This window comes from Cricetulus griseus, chromosome 2, assembly GCF_003668045.3.
Source record: "Cricetulus griseus strain 17A/GY chromosome 2, alternate assembly CriGri-PICRH-1.0, whole genome shotgun sequence".
Taxonomy (NCBI): domain Eukaryota; kingdom Metazoa; phylum Chordata; class Mammalia; order Rodentia; family Cricetidae; genus Cricetulus; species Cricetulus griseus.
In genome coordinates this window covers 247,635,562-247,653,944 of record NC_048595.1, presented here as the reverse complement: position 1 = coordinate 247,653,944, position 18,383 = coordinate 247,635,562, and the positions used below count along the sequence as shown (strand labels likewise).

Genomic DNA, 18,383 nt, shown 5'->3' with positions numbered 1-18,383 from the left:
CAGCAATAGTAGCCCTAACTGAGACATCATCCCTCAAACTGCCTCCATGATTCAATATTACAGAGAGCAGCTTTTTATCTAGTAGAATTAGTAACTAGTAAAACTAGTCTTGACACCTAGTTATGCATCATAGATACCTGGATACTAACAATGACTATGCTGTGAAATTTGGTCATTATGACTGGTCCCAACATTGCAAATCTATCATGGTTAAAAACTTGTTTCAGTTCTAATTAAAGAATGTTTTTATTTAATTGTTAGAGAAAGTAACTTATTTCACTGTTAACCATGGCCAGAAACACATACAGGTAAAAAATAGAAATTTTATTTCCAAATTTTCAAGACCTTGGACAGGTCATAAAGTTTATTACATTTTTAATACCAAGACAACTAGAAGAAGAGTATGCAAAGGGACTTACATTAAGTTAGAAATGTTAGACATGATTTCCAGTAGGAAGTCCTTGATGATTCACAGCCAAAGAAAGATAGTACAGTTTCCTATGTTAGTCAAAGACATGGACTTACAAAAAAAGTACAAATTCAATTGTGCTCATATACCAAACTAAAAATATTCAGTGCTCACAGTTAGCTGAAAAATGACAAATTTTATTTTTTCCAGATCTTTCATAGTATGTCTTTCCCAGGCTGTGTGACTGGGTCATGATTCTCTATGGCATTCAAATACTCAAATACAGAGACATAAACTTTTAAATTTTCCTGCTCAAACTGGAAAGAAACAGATAAAAGTGAAACAACCTCCCAAAATTTTAGAAATTATAGACAACACACAATATTATGACAGTGAAGTCATTAAGCAATCTTCAAAGCACTGATAACATTTGTTATTACTTAAAGAGAAAAAAATGAGAGAAGGCAAGAAATCAGAACATACACATTATATGAAAGATTTCTAGCTGAGATTATTTATATAATGAATATTACCTCATGATTTATTATCTTTAGAGACCCTTAAGTACTAAATCATCAAATAAGTTCTCCCAATTTATAAATTAATTATGAGATCAGAATCAAGCACTGTAAGAAGTCGGATGTATGAACAAAACCTGACTTCTCACTATTCTCTATGTAACCTAACTAGAAAAATCCTCAATCTCTTCATGCTGCTAGAGAGAAAGTAGTATTATTCTTGTGCATTTAACACATAATAAGAAAACTTATAAAAAATGTGTTTGCCCTTAATTTTACAGGCATACAACTGTATGTACTATTCTATTATCTAGTCATTAAGAATCATTTTGGCTTCTGTCAACTATATTTATATGACTTTTTACAATTATATTGCCTTTTTCTTTTCATCGAATATTATGGATAGCTAAATGGTTTGCTGCAATTCTAATAATCATTCATTCAAAGCATTGTGGAAAATATAGTACATAAAATAAAAGGTGGATATTTATCTGATAATAAGTTATCAGAACCTGGGTGATACTTCAGTCAAGAACTCTGCCTTTTAGAATTAGAAGAAGGAGGTCAGAAAAGGTTCTATGACTCATAATGGCTTTGGCCATTGAGACTTGGCATTTATTTACAGTATATTTATAAAACAAATTAAAACTGTGAGGTCAAACTCATTTCACAGTTCCCAGGGAGCCAGAGAAGAAACTTGGGCACTTTAAGTCACTCTCAGATGTAATTAATTTTCCTTGAGTCTTAGCAGAAACAATGATAACACTAGAAAAATAAAAAGAAATTTGATAGGAAAAAGGTGAAAATTCAGTGAGAGTTTAAACATTTAAAATAGGATTTTACTCAATAATTGAAGTGTAAAATTATTTCCATTTGCTAATTATTGATAGCAAAAGTAAGAGACATAAAATATGCACATTAAATAGATATGTCTTAAACAACAAGGAAACAGCATGTGTGGTTTTCAGGAATCAGAAAAGACAATTTAAATTCCATATCATGGGTCTCTCTTTGAGCTTCATGTGTTAAAACTTTTAAGCTTATTTTTGTCTTTTTAGTGGCCAGTCCAGATTCTTCTAGAGTCCATTGGGGAATAGTTGTTTTTCAGCTAGAAGGCTAGGTTTCCTTTTCCATTGCAACATTTATGTTCACTGTCCAAGTGGCTCCCATCACATCTTGTTACTTTTGATGTTTTTCAGTTTTGAAGAATTCTGTACATGAAGAAAAAAGTAAGAGGAATCCATCAGGAGGGTATACAAGCTGCTTGCAAATACTGTTTATTGGATCCCTGAAAATGAATTTCTTTTGAGAAACAATGGGGGACAAAGCAAAAAGAACCAAAAACTAAAATAAAAGAAAAGCATGTAAATTATTCAAGATCAAAGCAGACATTTATGAGACAGAAAATCATACTGTAGATTTGTAATGTGCTTGCAGCTGAAAACATCATTTTGCATGCGTTTTTGTTCAGCATCATGACACATCTACTTTAGGAGAGCATAAGGCGTGAAACTAAGGCCATAGTGAAGCTGTGGTCTGCCTAACTAGACACAGCTAGAGAGGGAATGAAGCTATCTGTGATGTAAACATGGGGTTCTAGATCCAGTCTTCTCTGACTGTGGTACTCAAGAACAGAAACTGTCATTCTAGGAGTAAAGGGGCAAATGCTGTAAACATTAAAAGGAGCAAATGCTACAGTTCTCATGCAACAGTCAAGCTACCTAATGCTCCATTTAACATGTAAACAAACCCATGTTGGCACAACATCCTACCAAACTCCAAAGAAAAGCAGAGAGAGCTGTCTAATCTCAGACAAGGCATGTCACTCCTTCCCAAGATGGCCCTGCTACGTTTGAGAGTTAGGGTGGATAGCAAAAAACCAAACCAAACAAACAAAAAAACAGACAAAATCCCAAAACAGCAAGTAGGGAGTGCTGCACTAAAATGGTAAAGAGTTACCCAAATCTGAAATTTCTCTGACTTGTCCCTGGATTTTGTGTGCCAGAGATCTGTAAATTAATTACTAGATCTGGACAGAACCCTAAGCAGGCTTTTGCTCCTGAGTGGTCATTATCCTGTGATCTCTCTTCCTCCTTGTCTTCCAATTTCCTTCCTTCATTTCTTCCCTTCTGCTTCTCTCTCTCTGTCTCATACTCTACCTCTTTCTTTTGTCCTCTCATCCCATTCCTTTCTTTCTTCCCATTCTTAAAGTCCCTTTCTGTCATTACCCAAGTTTATGGGACTATTTCTCCATCTTTACAGATAAGAGGGAGCGAGATATAATAATTCCAATTACACAGGATTCTTATAACAATTGATCCAGGTAGTGGTGGCACACGCCTTTCATCCCAGGACTCAGGAGGTAGAGACAGGTGGATCTCTGTGAATCAGAGACCAGCCAGGTCTACAAAGCTACAAAGAGAAACCTTGTCTCGAAAAATCAAAAAAAAATGTGTTACTATGTATCTCATCATTTTTATAATGTAACTGAAATAGAAAAACAAAACCTGCAGTTTTCTGACTTCTAAGGATTTCACAGTTTGGTTGGGAAAGAAAGGAGAGAGATTCAAATTAGAAAGTTATACAATTTTCTCTACACATCATGTTAACTCCCATAATGTTTCATTTTTTCCCCTGTGGTTAACATCTCCATTCAATGCTGCCATAGATTGGAGATGCCATAGTAGATATCCTGATGCAGAATTTGCCAAGGTCCTACGTTCTCTTGGATTTCATTCCCTCTCTTCCTCATCAACTACAGTCCCCAGCAGTAGCCCTGATAATTTTTGATCATTCTGTTATCATAAATAGCAACATGCCACCCATTACAGAATATGATTTAAAATAAAGTTTTTGACCTGTATGCCCAGATTTAATTTCTACTCCCATCACCCACTACCTTTCAGACATTATCCATAAATAATAACAATATTTTATTAACAACAATAACAACATTTTTTTCTTCATTGTGCTTCCTTTCTTGGTAGTGAAGAAAAAGTAAAATTAAATAATTATTCTTATAGAAAGAAGAGAGACTGGAGACTTAGGCCTGAGCCCTGAGAATACAACTATATGCTGTGTGTCTTGACAAAATTTGTGTTCTACTTCCTTATCGGTGAGTGAGTTTTGATGAAAATTACTGAGGCATAGAGTTGAGAAATATCAAATGAAATAATGTGTCTCAAGTGTTTTATAAAACATAAAATACAACAGAAATATTACCTACTATTACAGTCCTATCATTACATAAATGAATTACAAGCCTGCTGTGGGAGAATTTAGTCTGTTATCTTGACAGGAATTTGTCCACGCTCCCCTGTCAATACACTGATTTTGGATAGTACATTGTAAAGCAGAAAAGTGGGAGGTGAGGATATTAGAATAATTATATTATCTCAAACTGAAATGGTGGCTGTAAGCCAGGTTCATTTTAAAAGAAACCCTCTAGGTCACTTCAGACTGCCTGATCTCATTCACTCTTGCCCCTGCTCACCACTCTGGTGAACCCTCTAGTGGACAGAGCTGAGTTCACATTAAACAGAAGTCTGTTCCTATCACACTCTCACCTGCCAGAAATCTGAAAGTGTACAGAAACCATTTTTTCCCTGATAATTACTTAGGTTTTAGAATGCAAATTGATATGGAAACCTTTACTCTTGGGCATTTATCACCCATTCCTTTGAAAATATCACAAGTTGAATACAGAGGTGATTGTTTTTACATTAAATTGAAGATCTGCTGAACCAATTATTTAACTGATGAAATTAGCTGAAGAATTTGGGATCATATAAAGGAAGTTCCTTGGGGATTAAAACAAATCACTCAACATTTGAACAGACATAAAATGGAGTTTTATTTCATTTTTCTTTCTAAAAAGTATAAACTAAGCAAATGGACCTTCACTAGAAGGAATACATGTCTCCAAAACTAACCTGTTAGTCTAGTTTAAAAAAATAAAGATACAGCCATGAAGTCAAATAAGTAACTCTTTGAATGCTAAGAATAATGTAGAAAAATCTCCATTTTTGCATATTTTATAGAAATCAAGTTCAAATATAGCTAAAACTGATTTACATTCTTTGATAAAACTGGTATTTTCTAAAGCATTATGCTATATACAGCCCACTGTCCTTGACAACTGAGAGACAACTTCCTAACATTGTCTAAAGCTGAGCAGCGAAATTATCAGTGAGTACCCTTTAGAGAGGAGTCTCACGATGGCTTCAGTCTCTTCTGAGTCTTCTGTCAACATGTTCAACTGGACTTTCATCCATGCTTTCAATCCTGTGCCAATTGTTTGCTTTCCTTTCTTTGGCACAGTTTGAAATTTAACTATGGGCTAAGACCAAGTATCAAATGACACATACGAACAGCTGCTGCATCTCCCTCATTTGTGGTGATTAATTCATAGTCTGTTGTTTCTCAGAGCTAAGGCTTATGTTTATGTTCTTGAAGAATGTTTTTACCTAGAGAAAATGTTTGAGAGGTGCCACGTATTGTTCATAAAGTACAGAACAGCAATCGAGAGGGCATTTCTTTATTCAAGAAAGATTTATTGAGAGTTCATCACACACCCAGTATTTTCTTAATGTCTAAAATTAGAACAAAGTGGAATTGTTAAAAAAAAATCCCTGTAATCATGGTAGCCATCTGTGGTGCAGGTGGCTAATAATCAAAATTTAAAGGGAAAACATATGCTATTTTATCTGAAAGAAAGAGGCAGTGTCAGCTAAAAGGCTATCATTTCAGGCAAGGTGGTTATAGAAGAGACTGTCAAATTAGCTCAAGGCTGGTCTATAGGAGGTAACAGAGAAGGTCATGGCAATCTCTGGACAACGAATATGACTGCAATTCCTCTTGGGGCTTTAAGAAATCAGAATTCAATGGAGCTTGAACAGAGAGAGGGATAAAAATGAGACATCATTGTGGGATATTGAGGACAGGGTTTGCAGAATTGACTTAGAGTGCAGCGTCTTGCACATGCCTATTGTATTGAGAATAGAATAAACATTGTGGAACAATGGAAGAAGACGAGTTAGTTAGCCTATTCAAGAATTTTGGTGATCTCTGTGTGTGCCTGTAATTCTAGCCCTCAGTAGACACAGACTGGAGGATTTTGAGTTCAAGGCCAGCCTGCACAATCTAGTAAGATATTTCAGAAGGAAAAATATCTTGAAACAATGGTTGATAATAGCAGATATTTGGACTACCATGACAGCAGTGGTTATGGAAGAGAAATAGTTATATTCTAGAGACTAATGATAAAGCCAATAGAATTTGCTGATGTAGTAGGTATGATAGATGAAGGAGAATGTGGAAAATACTATACTGTTTTTCTTTCTGTGTCACTGTTTAAAATGTGGTTCATAAACATTTCCTAATCAGAATCACCAGAAAAGTGTATTTAAGTGTATTATTGGTGTAACCAAGAACCAATAGTTTTTTTTTTTCTGACAGCACATTAGTGAACCTTTTCTCTATAGGGCCAGATAGTAAATATCTGCCACATTTACTCAGCCTAACCATATAGCAGCAAAGCCGTCATAGACCAAACATAAAAGTACCAATGTGACAATGTCCTAACACAATGTTACTTATAGGCATTGAATTGAAATTTCATATTATTTCCCATGCCAAAATACTATCTTGGCTTTTATTTTTAAGGGCTTCTAAGTGAAAGCTAACATTTGTTAATCCCTGACCTCTATAGAAACAGGCATTGGGATAGACCTCACCCACAGGCCATAGTTTGCCAATTCTTCTCTTCAGAATAGATGGCCCACATCTATATTTCAATGTTGGAGCAAGTGATTTTCTTTGTGCATAAGAATATTCATCTGATGTTGACATTTGTGTGCATATTTACAGCCTAGAGGCAAATTCACAGAGACTTGACATTCTTTGAGATAGAGTTCACTCGGGTCTTTCTGGTTGCAAAGCCTGCTTGCTTTCCACAATACACCACTGCTAAGAAGACTATTTTCTTAGTAGTTCGTGATCTTGTACAGACATGGACTAAGAAGGAGGTGAAGTGAAAGGGAAAGAAAAAGATTGCTTTGCTAGAAAACTGTTGTTTCTTCTCCGTGCAGTGCATGGCGCTGCTCTTATAATTACCAGTCTGCTGATGAGAAATCCCATTGGTGAAGGCTGACAAGTGAAGTTCTCTACAAAGAGCAAGCACTGTAGAAAATAAATTAATCTCCAGGGGAGACGAGGGGCAGTGTTCTCAGTGCTTCCTAACTGCTAATGGCAAATGATGTTTCTGGATCTGCGGAAGGGTGCAGTGACTCTGCTCATCCTCCTCGTACACCGTAAACATTTAAAACTGAATTTAAACAATCGCCAAGTAAAGGAGAGAAATCTTACAATACTCTACGATGTCTGTATTTTCAAATAAGAGATCATTTCTCAGAACTATGGGGGGAGTTTTAACAACATTGTGATTTTGTTTGCATCCAGATGGTAAATTTGCATTAGGATTAAGCATAAAGTGAAACAATAATCGTTTATGATAGTTTGTGTAGACTGTGATGTGAAGAGGTTGAAGGCTTAAAGCATAAAAAAGGGTAACGTAGGAAAGGCTAGTTATCCTGGTTTGATCAGTAGATGTGTTTGTATACTGAAATACACGCTGTATCTATGATGATGTATGTAAGACTTTAGCTTAAAAAGTACAAATAGAATTGTACTTTTAGCATATAACCCAGCAATAATAGGAACCAGATGTTGGTTTCCAGTTTTAAGTTATCTAATATTTTAAATGATAGGTTTCTAATTTGTGATTAAACTCTTACTGAGCTTAGAACACTGTTGAACAGCACTGAATCATAGTGCTTGTCTTTTATTAAAATTGAGAAACAAAAACATGTTTCATCAGATGAGGAGCTGATAGTGGGGCAGAGGGAAGGTTGGTGGGAGTGGCTGAGAGGAGAGGAGGGAGGGGAACTGTGGTCAGGATGTAAAATAAATAAATAAATAAATATGAAAAATGTTTCATGATGCTAATATCTGAAGTAATACCTCCAGACATAGTATAACCAGGGGGTCAATCAAGGTCTTCAATATGGAACCCATACTTTACCCAGTCCTTAAAATAATCCTTATAAGGAACCCACTTATGTTATATTTATTATCATACAAGAGAAACTTAGTTTAGCTTACACATTTAGCTCAAACTGAAGCCCATACAAAGACCTCTTTAGATTCCTTCTTGTCCAGTCTTTCCATGAGTTACACTTTTGCCTTGGAGAACTTTCTCATTTGGGCACTATTATTTTCAGTTTTCCAGTCCACCCACAGAAGTGAGAATTACATGTAAGGAACAACACAAATAAGTCTTACTTAGACAGGGACTCTTTGGGGCTAACCACCTCAATGTATCAGTATGAGGCCTTGCATAGAAATCACTCAAAACTGACAGGCATGGAGATTGCCTTCTAGGTTGGCGAAGAAAGTGAAGCTCAAAGACAGGAAATAGCTTGTGCACAAGCTATACATTTAAGTTTCGGCAGGACTTAGACTAGAAAGCAAATGTTTTGTTTTCTATCTTTGTTCTCTTCTCAGTGGTTAACTGGTCTAATTTATAAAGGGCAAGTGATGACAGATTTCCTCTAAATAGTTGGGATAAGTCAAGGAACATAGCTGAGAAATGAAAAGGAAAGAAATTGCACTAGAGATCACAAATCAAGAAAGTATAATATTTATTTAATAGGTGACATTCATGTATTCTGACAAAGATTTCAGCTTCCAGAGGGACACAGAGGAGGAAAGAGCAAATAGGTCCTGTGCATCCAGGAAACTCGCCAGAAGCAATCATAGCAATTACCAAGTAACTAAGAAAATAACAAGTTCCTCCTCCCAGGTAAATATTAATCCTCTTATCCTGAATGACCTTGCTCTGGGCCCAAAGAAGCGTCTTTATCCATTGGCATAGCTCATGGCAGTGACAGCCACATGCCATGTTGACTGATACAGAAGACCGCCCCAACTCTGGGAACCTTCAAAGAGTCATGCTCATTCCAGAGCTCCCTGAGACATACCCTAATGTCTTCCAAGTGACTGTATCAGGACTCATTGTCTCCAAGCCTGTTTCTGTTACTGTGCCTTGGTGCTCTTCCCGAGAGCACTTCCCAATCAGCTTTCATTGTACAAATCAACCTAGGGATCTGGATGTACAAAGAAAAATACTGCTTAATGCAAACATTTCCACTTAACACCTGTCAGTTACTTAAAATAGTTCTTGAGCTGATTAAACAGTGGAGCACTGTGCTCTTGTTTAGCCATCACAGCCAAGGAGGAAGAGTGCAACAGCAGGGATCAGATCATCTAGGCAACTCCATTATAACAATGCTTGTTAGACTCAAGAAGTAGTGATGCAACCAAGGAGGGTTTCTGAACCCCCTCCCCTGTCTGTAGCTATAAAAATCCCAGATGGCACACTTCTCAAAGGAATAAAAAAGGCAGATTAAGCCTCCATGCCTGCAAGAACCACAACATCAAGACTGTGGAAAAATAAAGTTTTCTAGAAATCAACCCATAGGTCAGTAGTTTCTTGCAGCACTGACATAGCTGGAGTCTACTGTGTGTTAAATTAACTTTCACCTGCTTTATCAAATGAATCCTTCAACACAGCCTATGGTGCAGAGCACTCATGGACTCAATTCGGCAAATACAGAGACTTTAACAAATTGCTCATGGCACACTATGAGCAAATAGAGTAGCAAGTTTATAAAGCCAGCAGTCACCACGAGGACTGCAGAGGTCTGACCTTTTACCCTTATACCACATACACATGGTATTTTCAGGGAACTGTGCTTATTTACAGATAAAATATGAAAAGTTACTGATGATGTTATCAAAAGATGACATGAGAATCACCAAGCTACTAGAGTAGATTGAGGGCCACACAAGGCCATCTAGGAGGTTGGTGCAGCACTTTCAGCAGCATCTTAGGGAAAGGAACTGGGGCTGGCCATGCTGTCTAGAGTTAGTTTCTCTGAGTCTGACTATAGCGGATTCCATGGCCACGGCTTAGTCCCTGTTTGTCTACTTAGCAAAATCCCTCTAATTATTTACAATGGCTATCTAGCTCAACAATCTTCTATACTTTGTCATCACACATGTATCAGTAAAGATTCCAACTCCTTTACCTCATGAACAAAGCTGGGTATCCTGGAGCCACAAAATGAGAAAAATAGCACCTCTGTACTAATGATGCTTTGCATTTTTAAAATTTTTTTATCTAAGATATGCTATACAGTTCAACAAACTACCACTTTCACACAAAAAAGGAGTTCATTAACTAATATCTAAGCATTTGGGGAAAAGGTCATTGTGGTAGTTCACATTTATAGTTCTAGATGAGGCAAAAGGATTCTAAGTTCAAAGCCATCTTGGCTATATACCAAGACCCTGTCTCAAGGAAAGAAGAAAAAGGAATGGGGAAAGCAATTAGAAAGGGGCTCATTTGCTCCTCCTGAACTTAGAGGGGGTTACTGTACATTCAGAGAGAAGCAATGCACACAAAGCATGATGAGTGTGAGTCCAATTCACCAGTTTATTTTAAAATAAAGGTATATATACTATATGAAGTAAGACAAAGTTGGCAAAGTTTACTTTGTGATCTACTTTCCTTTCTTATTTCTATGTATAGAACTGTCACACCATGATAGCTCATACTGAAGATTCCAACCTGATTGTCTTTGAAGATGGGAAATCAAATAAAAACACTCTTTGGACACTCGTAATGAGTAATTTTCAAGCTGATACATGTTGAAATTAACCTATGAAAGGAAATTTCACTTTACTCACGTGTAGGAAGCTAGGAAGTCTTGCTAGCCTAGACCTATTATTTTAATCTGAGGCTCCTTTTGTCCTTAAAGCCATCATTTATGGGCTCTCTGTAAGATCGGGTGGCTTCCCTAGCCTATGAAGTGATCTGCATTATTCACTCAGGGCACAGCTGGGGCAGCTGCTGTACTATCCCAGAAATGCACACGCTGGGAAGATTAGATATCCAAGTTCCCTGTGATTGAAACAAAAAACTTTGATCTAAAGAATTGTGTTATCTGGTACTTTGTAGGATCCATAATCTTAAAGAAAAAAATAGTTTCCAATGAATTAATAATGGCTTGAGTCTCAACCCGCTACAGCAATTTTCACTGCTGTGGTTGTTTCTTTTATAGTCACACTTGATTAGTGTTTGAAATGTGGAGGAATTGCAATATGCATGGTTTTCAAAGCCCTTTACAGAATTTCATTTTATCACTCGGAGAGAGTCAATGAAAACGTAATAAGAAAAGCTCTATGGGATATTTTTATAGAAGTGTCAGAAGCCAGTAAGCTAACTACTTGAAAGAACTCAGATAGTACAGACAGGGTTGGGAGCAGAAACACTTCAGAGACTTTAGCTCCAGTATTTTGACTTTTATATGTCCTTGGAGAGAAAAAAATCATATGCACTCCAAAATCAAATAAGGAGGGGGGAAGCAACAAACCATATGCTTAAGAATAATTAATTTCGATTTTCCTACAAACTAAATATGAAGTTTTGAAGATAAGTGTCATAGGAATTCAGCTGATGTGGCATGTCTAAAATATTGCCAAAAAAGAGAAAATCCTCATTTCCCTTGCTAAGGCATGCCAGATTCCCACCATATGGAAGTTAGTCTAGTAACTTAATTGATTGTGATCAGTCCCCCACAACTCCATTTGATCTTGTTTTGCCTTCAGTAGAGATGGAAAATGCCACATCACTTCTCTACAAACTAAACTACCAGAATTCAAAGTCTGCATTTGGTTAGTTTATACTTTTTAATACTTTTATTATTTCTTTATGAGTTTTATTGCTATGTATTTTGACCACATTCACCCACAATTCTTTCCCTTAATTCTTCCCAGATCATCTGTACCTATCTACTCACCACAAATTGGTGTCCTACTTTAAAAAAAATATATTTATTTGCCTAGTAACCCACTGACGCCAGTTTGTGCTGTGCATATAATTCTGGGTATGGAGTCATACACTGGAGTGTGGTTGATCTTCCAGAAGCCACACCATTAAAGAAAACTAACTCTTCCTCCATCAGAAGTTACCATCTGTCCAAGGTGAAATGAACCTCTTCCCACTCCATGCTAAACTGATGATGAGCTTGGTTTGTGCAGGTCTTGTACAGGCAAGAACAACCACTGTGAATTTATGAGCACAGCGATGTTGTCGTCTCCAGAGCCCTGATGCTCCCCAAACTCTGTGTCTTACCATTCTTACACTCCATCTTCCATGATGATCCCCAAGCTCTTTTTGGAGGGATACAAGATGTAGATATCCCATTTGTGGCTGAGCACTCATCAGCTGCCTATTTTCTACACTTTGACTATGAGATTCTGTGTTCACTGTCATCCACTGAATAAAGAAAATTCTCTGTGATAAGGTCTGAGATCTGGTTAAAACTCAGTTATCATAACCTCTTTCAACCCATTAAAACTTTCTTATTCATCTAGTACAATATAAAAACATTACTGTTGTGGCTAGGTAATCAGAAGTGTCTTCTCTGAGGCATGAGGACCTATGTTTAGCTTCCCAGGCACCCACAGAGAAAGGCAAGAACACTAATATGTATGAGTAACTCCAGAGCTGGAAGGGGAAGAGACAGGACAGTCCCATGATGAATTGATGAGCTCCAGGTTCAGGGGTGACCCTGCCTCAAAAATAAGGTGGAGAGCTCCAAAGATGTGTCAGTGCTTGAGCATTTGATTGTTGCTTTCACAGAGGACCAAGGTTGACTCAGTACCCACAGGATGATTAGAATCTCTGCATTTCCCATCTATGGAGATCTGACTCCCTCTTCTAACCTTCCAGGGCACTGCGTATATGTGCTACACTGATACACACACAGGCAAAAGACCCGTTTGCATGAAATAAAAAGAGAAATAAAAAGGTGAAGAGCCCCAAGGAAGATTCCCCACATTGATCTCTAAATTCTACACACATGTTGTGTATTCCATACAATATGGAAGCAAGAAGTTGTTTGATGCGCCTTTGTCAGGCAGGTAGTTGAAACAAACAATAGTGTGTGGGTTAACTGACCTGCAGTCATGTTAGTGCTTGCTACTGCAACGGCCCCTGCTTGCCCTTCTGTCTCTCCACATCTGACACATCATTCCGAAAACCAACTGTTGTTCTTGAATCCAGGTCACCTTGATCTTGGTGAAGTTTCTTGACTCTGTCTGCATGGTGACTCTGAAATGGCAAGCACATGTAAATTATCAGTCCCAAATCAATGCCTTCTAGAGATGTGACGATGGTAAGCATTTATCTTATAGCAAGTCAATTCAGTATGTCTGAAGGAGAACATTCTGCATGTCAAATCAAGTTGTAAATCATGTTTCTCGATATATTCTAGTAATATAACTGTGGGAGTTTTAAGGTAGCCAGGTGACTAGAATAAAAAAGGTTGTTTAGCTTAGTTTTTGTGAGTCTTTTAATGGTGGGAGTGGGGGTGTCTCTGACGATTTTGCCTACTCTTGGGGTCCATTCCCTCCTCCTGGGTTGCCTCATCAAGCCTTAATATGAAGGTATGTTGATGGGGCATATTCATCAGTATGTATGTTTCACTTATTGGTTGATGAATAAAACACTGGCCAGTAGAGGCCGGAAGATAGGTGGGGCTACCAGACCAGGGTAAGGCTGGGGGAGAAAGGCAGAAAGAGATGCCATGTGGAGACCGGTAAGATTGGACGTACCAGGTGTTCTGTGGTAAGATAAGGCCATGTAGAAATACATAGATTAGTAGTTACGGGTTATTAATTAAGACAGAGCTAGCCAATAAGAAACCCTAGGCATCAGCCAATAGTTTTATAATTAATATTGCATCCATGTGTTTATTTGGGGCAAAGTGGCTGTGTTCCAGGCTGGAAAGAAACTCTAGCTACATTATGTGCCTGTTCTTATTATATCTTGTTATGCTGTGTTCAGTAGATATTACTGGATCTGCTCTTTTCTGAAGGGAAATGAAGGAGGAGTGGTGATGGGGGAGGGGAAGAAAGTTGGGAGGAGCAAAGGGAGGGAGTAAAGGCTGCAGTCAGGATTATAGTATGAGAGAAGAATATATAAAAAGAAAAATGCTCGAGATAAGGAAATAATCTTCAGAAATCAGATTCTTTATGAAAAATTCAAGAAATATTTACATTTAGAACGTTCTTATCAGTTGCTATCCTTATAGTCAATCAATCCAGGACTTTGTCATATATTACATAATTACAAATAAATTCTGCCGTAGCTTTATTCTTTTGTTTTGTTGGTAGTTTTTTTGTTTGTTTGTTTCTTTCTTTGTTTGTTGTTTTGTTTTTCGAGACAGGGTTTCTCTGTGCAACAGTTCTGGCTGTTCTGGAACTTGCTTTGTAGACCATACTGGCTTTGAACTCACTGACATCTGACTGCCTCTGCCTCCAAGTGCTGGGTCCAGCTGCTTTATTCTTTTTAAAAATTTATTTTTATTTTAAAATTTTATGTGTTTTGCCTGCATGTATGTATGTATGTGTGTATGCATGTATTTGTGTCACCTGCATGCCTGGCACTGAAGGAAGCCAGAAGATGGCATTTGATCCCCTGGAACTAGAGTTATAGACAGTTGTAAGATTTTATGTGGATGCTGGCAACCAAACCCAGGTTCTCTGAAAGAATAACAAGTGCTCTTAACTACTAAGTCATCACTCCAGCCCATTTATTTCTATGCTTTATTAAGAAGAAATTTAATATCTGCTCTAAATTTATATGCATTTTAATCAGTAGTTTGCAAAACTGACAAAGTCCTCTGACAAATTTGAGAATAATAATTGATAGGAATGAATTATTAAGGCACACATGGTCCCCTGTAACTCACATGAGAGATGTTATAATGTTTGACATTATACTGACACATTGCATACTTTAAAAGATATATCAGTTATGATCTCACACTCAAGACCTAAGGGGAAAATTAAACTTTAGCCCCTTGTTTCATAATCAAATCCAGACTAGGAACTTATTAGTTTGAATATGATTATAAAATATTAGCAGATTTGTAGTTAAAATTAGCTAGCCCATTTTGGCCATTTACATTAGCAAGTTTGGCACTGAAGATAAGACAATGAACTTGTCTCTAAAGTTCCTCATGCAGATTATATATAGAATTTAACACATTAAATCTTGGTTTTATAGAATGAAAGGCTTATAAATTTTGGGAAGTATATATAAAGAAATGAGAGTCCAGTATGATAACCTGATACGGCTATAACTCCTGGCCACCAGTACAGTACTCTTTATGTCATTGTAATTCATTTGTTCTGTCTGTCTGTACAGAATAATGATTATAATGAAGGCTACAAATCTGTTGTGTCCTTTTTGTCAATGTTCCATTGCATGCAAATTTACAATGCTCAATTGCTTTAACTTTTGGTTTGTCCACACGGCTTCTTTTTGAATCAACAGGATATTGAAACATCTGGAGGCTCAACAATCCACACTATTGTTTATTTGTTCAGGCCTGCATTTCCATGAAGTGATGAGAGTATGTGCAGGACAGCGTGACGGAACCTCACCGTGAGCTGCAGTTTCGTTAGGGTACCAAACTGACTAAGCTGTGGTGAGACACAACTGTAGGATTTCATGGTATATATTATATACCAGTTTAGACCAACAGAAACCAAGTCAAGTTGACTCAATACCACAGCTTCATGAACCCATTAAGTGTGACTTCAATTCTATGCCATGAGTTTTTTTCAGGTCGTCATGGTACTATTGTGTGGTAATAACTGTTTCATGCAACAAACATCTATCCCAGACACTGCTGTGTGACAATGCAAATATATGACAGCCTCAGACTGTCAAATACAATGTCTCAAAATGTTTATGAAGAGTATTAAAATAATATGGTAAGTCATTTATACATAATTCTCAAACCCACTTTCTGAAATCAAAGGATGGAAACATAGCAATACTACCAGGAACATCCCAAGGGATCATTTTGAATACTGATAGTAAATAGAACTATTTACTATCATATTGCTTATGTTCAATTCACACACAAACCACAAAATATATATGTCAATAACTTATGAAATTTTAAATCTGCTGTCAAGCTAGAATCATCACACAGTTTTTGAAACAAGGAAGATTCAACATCTACATAACCTCTTGATTTTTTAATTACAAGCTTCTGGAAAATATATTAATGCCAAGATAGAGGTTAAATCATAGGTTCTCTGTAGTAGTGAGGAATAAACTAAATGAATGGAAAAATAGCTTAATGATTGTTTTCATACCAAATTCAACTGATAACATTAAACACTGAGGAACCCCTGGGATGAGGTGGATAAAGGGATTTGCTGACAAACCTGATGGCTTGAGTTTGGTCCCTGGGACCCACAAGCTCCTATTTGACTAATTTACATTGGACTCATTCACTAGCCACAAAGGGACTAAGAAAACCGAACCCTGTAAGTTGTCCTCTGCCCTCCATGTGTACAGTGTGCTATGCTCCTTTCCCTCTCCCTCTCTCATGCCTACAGAAAACAAATAAACAAATGTCTCCAGTGCTTTAAACAAATGAATAAACACGAGATTGGTGAAAATCCAGCAGTTTGTGGAAATTATGGATACTATACTATTCTCTAAATTCTAAAGAAGAATTTTTGACATTCTTAGTTTGAGACCTTTGTCATGAAGTCACAGCAGGAGAAAATAACCACCCAATCATAACGGGCCAGTGTTTACAAGTGCCTTGCATTTCTTGGTGCAAACAATTGTAGGGGTAGGTATTGTAGAAACACATTGGCATTTCATAAATTAGTAACTCCCCCCTCCCAAGCAGAGTCTCCTCTAGTTGAGCCCTGTGGGATTTTCCAACACTTTGCCTACAGCCAGATCCTGTCCCCAGCACCTAACCTCAAATGAGTTGCACGTCCCCTAAGTCACTGACCCAAGCACATCCTCTCATACCTTTTTAATGTATTTCTGGGCCACGAGTCTGGGTTCCCATATCGTAAATTTACCATTTATTTTTTGCTACAATAAAATTCTCACAGTGTTATTTCTTCATTGCCCAGCTGCCTTCCATTAACCTTCAACTCTCTCATTTCTCTCTCCCCTCTCATGCTTCTCAAATTCATATACTCTGAATTTCCTATTTGTTTCACGGATCACCAATTTTACTACATATTAAGCTTTCTGTTAGAACACTGCTTTTACTTTCATACATTGAATAGAAGTGGTACTGGAGACCCACTTACTCTGTAAATGATGATAACTGTATTCTAGTTATCCATTTACCCTGAGTTCTGGGCACTGCATCCTTACTTCCTGCTGTTTTCTTATGCTCACCCTCTAGTTATATACCCTACCTCCTCTTGTTGCTATCATTTGTCTGCTAATCTGTAACTACCATGAAGCCTGGATTGATGTTGTCCCATTCAGCCTTAGTGTGGACATAATTTTAGGTGACATTCACATCTAGAAGAACACCTCATTCAATATCCCAACTATATCTCGTCATTACAAACAAACTTTTCTCTACTTCAGCCATTCATTTTATCCATCAAATATGTATTTCAAACCCTGTGCTTTAAAGCATGCTAATTATTGCAATTATTGAAGACATGTAATTCTGTAGTATCTCATATATATGATTGATATATACATATACATATATACCATATATATGAATCAAATTACACTGGTCTACTACCTATAGAAATTACAAGTAAAAATTATGGTCATATTAGAGAAAGTGAGAATCAAGAATTGAGTGTGAACACAGAACTTTGGGCATTAGAAAATTGCCTGATAGCTGACATAAAAAGGGGTGGGGGAGGTCACTGTTTGGCACTGCTTGGATATCAAACCTTCAAGCTGAAGGTGGGGTCCAGAGGAAACTCATAAAATGAAGATGTGTTTAACGAATGGACAAAATGGCAGAGATTTGGAGTGTCATGTGTAAGCCCTTTGTTACAACTCTATAGTTACACAATCAAAAGTAAATAATTTGTTCTGAACTATCCATAAGAATCCTGACCTATGATATTAAAGAATTTTAATTCTTCATCACAACATTACTTCTGATGCTATTTCTTTTATGTTTTAAAGACTTATTTTTAATTTTAATTGTGTACGTGTAGGCAGTTTGCACGTCCATGCAATCTCCTGACAGGGTGGTGCGAGGCAGGGAGCAGAAAGGAGCAGCCCGCATTAGACATTTAACTTCGTAAAAGAGCAATCCTCTCTGTGTAGGTGTGAGTAACGAAGTCCACGGGAGACAAAATAAAAAGATATCAAATATTTATTGGGGGAAACAATAAAGGTAGAGTGTCACCATGGTCTTCTGGTGTCAGGAATGTGATGCTGTGAGCAGATCTCTGACCACAATGACAGAGAAACCAGAGCACGCTGCTTCTTCCTGTATCAGTCAGTAAGTAGCACCTGA

General features: G+C 37.2%; 1 protein-coding gene across 5 annotated transcripts in view; it reads right to left on the bottom strand.

Annotated features, from left to right (window-relative positions):
• Positions 1-303: 303 nt before the first annotated feature.
• Themis (thymocyte selection associated) overlaps positions 304-18,383 on the bottom strand; it is a 205,060-nt gene continuing 186,980 nt past the window's right edge. For all 5 annotated transcript variants that reach the window (XM_027402857.2, XM_027402858.2, XM_035440329.1 and 2 more), the window contains 2 exons: positions 13,013-13,165; positions 304-2,138 (listed from right to left, as the gene is read on the bottom strand). In XM_027402857.2, coding sequence (XP_027258658.1) covers positions 13,034-13,165 — 132 coding nt within the window. In that variant the 3' untranslated portion in view covers positions 304-2,138; positions 13,013-13,033. The remainder of the gene's footprint in view (positions 2,139-13,012; positions 13,166-18,383) is intronic.